The following is a 6707-nucleotide window of genomic DNA, read 5'->3' as shown; positions in this document are numbered from 1 at the left end:
CCCTCAAAATTTTCCGGAAATCTTTTTTCGTTTGAACATTTTCGGGTGTATCTGGCCTGTTCCCTGCCAACCTTGGAATTCTTCCTGCTTGGATTCTGTGGAGTTATCGCCCTGTCCTCTTCATCTGGACACTGATCAATGGCTTTTTTCTGTGTTTGCAAGAAATAAACACGTAAAAAAAATAAAATAAAAAATAGGCAAATGAATGTTACAAAATATGATTTTTTTTTCCCCAAAAAATTAATTTCTGACAATTTTCGTATTCTTGAGAACCCTAAAAATTTTCGGACACACCCTCTATGACAATATTTTGACTGCGTGAAGAAAAGAATAGAAGAAAATAACAAACGGGAAGAGTACCTTATAGATTTCCAACCATATTTTTCTTATCTTTTGGATGTTGCATTCAAACTCGAACATTTCTGCGGTATTCTTCGAGTAGATAAGGTAGATAGCACGCGTCCTTCCCCTGCCTTTCTCCCTCACTATAAGCTTGTCTAATGATAAAAACCAGCCTGCTGTTGAGAAAAACCAATTAGTAAAAGGTTTATATGCAGTCATTTAGAACGATCTATTAATAACAATTATATAGTTATTTGGGACAATCAACGTATAGCATGGTTAGTAGAAAATTAATAGATGTGACCGCCCCAACTGAAATCAATTAATAATGGATTAATATGACAGTCAATTTTTTGAAACAATCGTTTTTGACAAATTAGTATATGTCATTTCGGAACAATCGACTGATTGCAGGTAAATTACAATAGTTTGCTTGGAACACTGTATTAATAACCGGTCCACCCACAAATTTTATATTTTTTTCCATGATACATAAATTTTTAACAGTCAATCCAAAAGTAGAAAGAAACAAAGAATCAAATTGAAAAATAATATTAACCCTATAGTTTAAAAAAAGATATAATTTTTAAGCCAAAATATTATCATTTTATAGCCTAACATCTCTCCTCCATCGTAATTCACAATGCCAACATTGACATAAATAGCAATAATCAAGAATGCAGAGCAGCTACGACCTTTGAATTCAGGCGAGAAAAAAGTTAGTACTTCTGGTTATTTTTCAAATAGGAAGAGACTAAATATGATAACACCACAACCTGCACAAGAATGGGTTTGCCCTTTTGTTGACTAAGATCGCTGACCCTTCGAATCTGTAAAATAAGATGTTATGTAAGTTATCTATCTGAAAGTAAAATTCATTCTGAACCCAAGTCGCTGGAAAAATACTGTGCTCGTTTTTATTGTTTTGAAATGTATCTGCAAATAATGGTTCTGCTAGTGCTTGCCATAAAGTAGTTAATTAGTGGCCTTACGTGATTCGCTTTCCTTGAATTGGCGGGAAAAACGTTTTGCTAATGCTATGAATATCGATGGTGTTATTTTATTAACAGGACATTTAATTACATACTGTTATCAGGCATTAGGAAACAGGCAAAATAGGTAACGTAAAATGGTTTTGAAAATCAAGAGACAAAGGGTAAACAGGGAGTCAGGAGTACTCGCAATTAGCTCAAGTGGTGACTTAGCCACAAGTGTAGCCATCTACGTGAAAAAAACCAATTAATAAAGGAAAACTCACAGCGGGAATGGCATGTACCGAACATGCCATGCTCGACGGGTTTGGATAAAAGCAATATGACTCCCTTGCTAAATTCAAGAACCACCATTTTTTTTTTTTTTTTTTATAATAAATATATAAGTTAGTTTTAGAAAGATTCTTTAAGATATGTTAAAAAGGATCCTCATGACTCATTTATCAATTGATTGTGACACATTTTCAATCACGGCAATGAGCCACAATGCATTTACTACTTGAGTTTTCTATCTTCTTGAGAAGAAATCAGACGTCTTTTAAACTTCTGTTCCTTATATAGTGCTGATGATTTGGCATCTATCTTGTGATATATTTCTAAAATCTTTGCCTCTCTCTCCATTCTCAGCACTTGAGCATTAATATTTACAAGAATGTCCTGAAAGAGAATACGGAGGTAATAACGGTGATTTATATGGAATCCAGAATATATGAATATTTTATTCAAGAAAAAGGAGCTAAAAAAATTAAGTACACTTATTTTTTCAGCGAATCTTACCTTCCAGAGCAAGTCCAGAGCTTTCTTCAAGGTACTGAGTTCCTCTCCTGGTTCCTTGCTGTACTTTCATGAGGCCTCCAGCATCAGCGGGTATTTGGTTACTCGGTTGCGTCACGAACAGGGATGCACTAGGGAATGCCCTTCTTCTCGATGAGCGGGTGGTTGGACTTCTGTCTGATAAATTGCCGGAAATCGCGGTTCCGTTTTTCAGGATGTCCTTGTAGTTACGATACCTGCGGCAGGCGGGGATAGCAGGTGTATAGTTAAAGAAAGATATCGCATTACTCTTGGTGGTGGTAATGGATATTATATATATATATATAATATATATTATATATATATTATATATATATATATACAATGTATGTTTATTTTTTTTATGTATATATATATTATGTACTATATATGTATTATGTATATATATAGTATGTATAATATGGCATATATATACATATATATATACATATACATATATTTATACATTTACATATATATACATATACATATATATACATATATATATATACATGTATATATATTTATATATATATATATATATATATATATATATATATATATATATATATAATATCCATTACCACCAAGAGTAATGCGATATCTTCGTTAACTATACACTGCTATCCCCGCCTGCCGCAGGTATCGTACTACAAGGACATCCTGAAAACGGACCGCAGATTCCAGGCATTTATCAGACAGAAGTCCAACCACCCGCTCATGAAGAAGAAGGGCATTCCCGAGTGCATCCTGTTCGTGACGCACCGAGTAACCAAATACCCGCTGATGCTGGAGGCGCTCATGAAGTACAGCAAGGACCAGGAGGAGGAACTCAGTACCTTGAAGAAAGCTCTGGACTTGGTGAAGGTAAGATTCGCTGAAAAAATAAGTGTACTTAATTTTTTTAGCTTCTTTTTCTTTGAACTAAAATATTATATATTCTGGATTCATATAAATCACTTATTACCTCCGTATTCTCTTTCAGGACATTCTTGTAAATATTAATGCTCAAGTTGCTGAGAAGGAGAGAGAGCAAAGATTATTAGAAATATATCACAAGATAGATGCCAAATCATCAGCACTATATAAGGAACAGAAGTTAAGAAGTCTGATTTCTTCTCAAGAAGTAGAAAACTCAAGTAAGTAAATGCATTGTGGCTCATTGCCTGATTGAAAATGTGTCAGCGAATAAATTGATAACTGAGTCATGAGGAATCCTGTTTAACATATCTTAAAGAATCTTTCTAAAACTAACTTATTATATTTATTATAAAAAAAAAAAAAAAAAATGGTGGTTCTTGAATTTAGCAAGGGAGTCATATTGCTTTTAATCCAAACCCGTCGAGCATGGCATGTTCGTACATGCCATTCCCGCTGTGAGTTTACTTTATTAATTGTTTTTTTCACGTAGATGGCTACACTTGTGCTAAGTCACCACTGAGCTAATTGCGAGTACTACCTGACTCGCCTGTTTACCCTTTTCCTTGATTTTCAAAAACATTTACGTTACCTTATTTTGCTGTTCCTAATGCCTATAACAGTATAGTAATTATAATGTCTGTAGTAAAAATAACACCATCGATATTCATAGCATTAGCAAAAACGTTTTTCCCGCCAATTCAAGGAAAGGCGAGATCACGTAAGGCCACTAATTAACTACTTTATGGCAAAGCACTAGCAGAACCATCTATTTGCAGAGACATTTCACAAAAACAATAAAAAACGAGCACAGTATTTTTCCAGCGACATTGGGTTCAGAATGATTTTACTTTCAGATACTTACATACATCTTATTTTACAGATTCGAAGGTTCAGCGATCTTAAGTCAACAAAAGGGCAAACCCATTCTGGTGCAGGTTGTGGTGTTATCAGATTTAGTCTTCTTCCTTTTGGAAAATAACCAGAAGTACTACTTTTTCTCGCCTGATTCAAAGGTCAGTAGCTGCTCTGCATTCTTGATTTATTGCTATTTATTCAGATGTTGGCATTGTGAATTAGAGATGGAGGAGAGATGTTAGGCTATAAATGATAATATTTTGGCTTAAAAATTATATATTTTTTTAAACTATAGGGTTAATATGTATTTCATTTGATTCTTTGTTTCTTTCTACTTTTGGATTGACTGTTAAAATATTATGTATCATGGAAAAAAAAATATATAATTGTGGTGACCGGTTATTAATACAGTGTTCCAAGCAACTATTGTATTTACCTGCAATCAGTCGATTGTTCCGAATGACATATACTAATTTGTCAAGCGATTGTTTCAAATGACTGTCATATTAATCCATTATTAATTGATTGTTTCAGTTGGCGGTCACATCTATTAATTGTCTACTAAAAAAATTTGTTATTAATGATCGTTCTAAATGACTGTCATATTAACCTTTTACTAATTGGTTGTCTCAACAGCAGGCTGGTGTTATCCCATTAGACAAGCTTATAGTGAGAGAGAAGGCAGGGGAAGGATCGCGTGCTATCTACCTTATCTACTCGAAGAATACCGCAGAAATGTTCGAGTTTGAATGCCAACATCCAAAAGATAAGAAAATATGGTTGGAATCTATAAGGTACTCTTCCTGTTTGTTATTTTCTTCTATTCTTTTCTTCACGCAGTCAAGTATTGTCATAGAGGTGTGTCCGATATTTGTTAGGGTTCTCAAGAATACGAACTTGTCAGAAATTAATTTTTTGGGGAAAAAAAAAATCATATTTTGTACATTCATTTGCCTATTTTTTATTTTATTTTTTTACGTGTTTATTTCTTGCATCACAGAGAAGCCATTGATCAGTGTCCAGATGAAGAGGACATGGGCGATAACTCCAGCGAGAATTCCAAGTTGCAGGAAGCCAATTCCGAAAAGATCCGGGAAATACTAGGTAGATTCAAGTTATTAATCCGCTTTAGCTACACACAAGGCCAGATACACACAGTATAAATGCTTCATGGCACAACTTGAAATATATTTATGTATTTTATATTTTCATGTATTGTAATATACACCATTCTATTTCTAATCTTGTATATTTTGTGTGTGTGTGTGTGTGTGTGTGTGTGTGTGTGTGTGTGTGTGTGTGTGTGTGTGTGTGTGTGCGCGCGCTTGTGTGTGTGTGTGTGTGTGTGTGTTCTGCGCGTGTGTGTGTGTGTCTGCGCTTGTAAGCGTGTGCGCGCTTGTGAGTGTATTTGTTTGTTTGTTTGTTTCTAATGTTATGCAGCACACATTTTAATGATACATGATACTTTCAGGTATTCTGCAGCACAAAGACAAGGATTTGGCAAGAATATGTGAAGACAAGATGAATGCAGTGACGGAATTGCTAGAGTTGTTAGGCAATGATGAATTCCCTCCTACTCCACAGTACCGAGCACTGCTTGATGAGCACCATTTAGATCACAATGCTGCTCGAGACTTGCAAATAAATTCACTCATGGTTAGTGGCCAAGAAACTGTAAACAAGGAGTGTGTGATTTCAATCGGGTTTAATGGTTAACATCGGATAGTAATTAAAAAACGAATTCCCCCCACTTCCCATTTGAGCTATATAGAAGCAAAAAGGGATTTTTAAAATTTATTCTTATAGATATACAGTATGTGTAGTTCATTTCTCAAAGAATGTTTCATGATCTTTATTAATGATTATGAATTCCAAGAAAACATTTTAGTGTAATCTCATCTTAAGACTCTGGGAAAGTTCTTGCTCATTGGAATCTCTCCATAATAGGAAGTCTTTACTTTACCTTGAGACACTCACACCTAACTGATTCATTCACAGGAAGCCCTAAGATTAGTGAGTGGGGCTTGTGGCTGGGGTTCTAACCTCGCTCGTTCAGTGAGTTCTGTGGGAGAACACCAGAGTGACGCCTATGTGTCGCCCAGCCTCCCCAAGAGAGCAGAAAACATTTGGAGGATTTGATAACCCCAATAAGATGCCACCGGACATCCTCAGAAACGTAAGTCCTTTATAGTGTTTATTTTGCTTTGTTTTTGTCCTCTTTTCTTGTTTCTTAAATCTTGTTGTTTTATTTACTATTGTATTTATATTAAATTTTAAATAATATAAAAAAAAAGGTTTTAGTTTATTTTTTTATTATATGATAAGCTTTTTAATGCTTTGGATCATTAGTGTATATAAACTTGTTTTTTACCATCATTATGTGCTCGATTTGGTTAAGTAAAAAAACTTTATTGTACAGTTTCTGATAGATTAGTCATTTATAATACCTCAATACCTATTTGCTAAATTACTCTCACTGATCTACTTTGTTTTTCATAAACTGAACTTTTTTATCATCTATAAATGTTGGTTTTTTGGAAGGAATATGATTATTAGTTTTTAGGTATTGAGTAAAAAGACTGGTAGTGTGTCTGCAGAAAGAATCTTTTATTTCTTTCCTTCTTTGAACTTTGATATATATTTAATGTACTGTGTTACAAACAATATAGTAAACCTAAATCATCATATCTGCAGAAAGGATACTTAAAGTGTAAATGATGGATTATAAACCCCAAACCCCATAAAAAAACTACTAGGTTTAAACCTAAAACTCATTCAATTCTGCAGAAAGGTTATACTGTAAAG

The 6707-nt window shown here is 34.1% G+C and overlaps 1 protein-coding gene across 1 annotated transcript; it reads left to right on the top strand.

Moving 5' to 3' along the window:
• The first annotated feature begins 1471 nt into the window (after positions 1-1471).
• LOC119569840 (rho guanine nucleotide exchange factor 18-like) lies at positions 1472-6041 on the top strand. Its single transcript, XM_037917833.1, has 10 exons — positions 1472-1567; positions 1962-2009; positions 2119-2208; positions 2769-3015; positions 3223-3265; positions 3928-4060; positions 4539-4696; positions 4903-5006; positions 5374-5558; positions 5901-6041. The coding sequence occupies exons 1-10, from the start codon at positions 1472-1474 to the stop codon at positions 6039-6041; spliced, it is 1245 nt and encodes a 414-aa protein (XP_037773761.1).
• Positions 6042-6707: the final 666 nt, after the last annotated feature.

Source organism: Penaeus monodon, unplaced genomic scaffold, assembly GCF_015228065.2.
Source record: "Penaeus monodon isolate SGIC_2016 unplaced genomic scaffold, NSTDA_Pmon_1 PmonScaffold_19098, whole genome shotgun sequence".
Classification (NCBI taxonomy): domain Eukaryota; kingdom Metazoa; phylum Arthropoda; class Malacostraca; order Decapoda; family Penaeidae; genus Penaeus; species Penaeus monodon.
The sequence above is the reverse complement of the archived record's forward strand: the minus strand, read 5'-3'. Positions and strand labels throughout refer to the sequence as shown.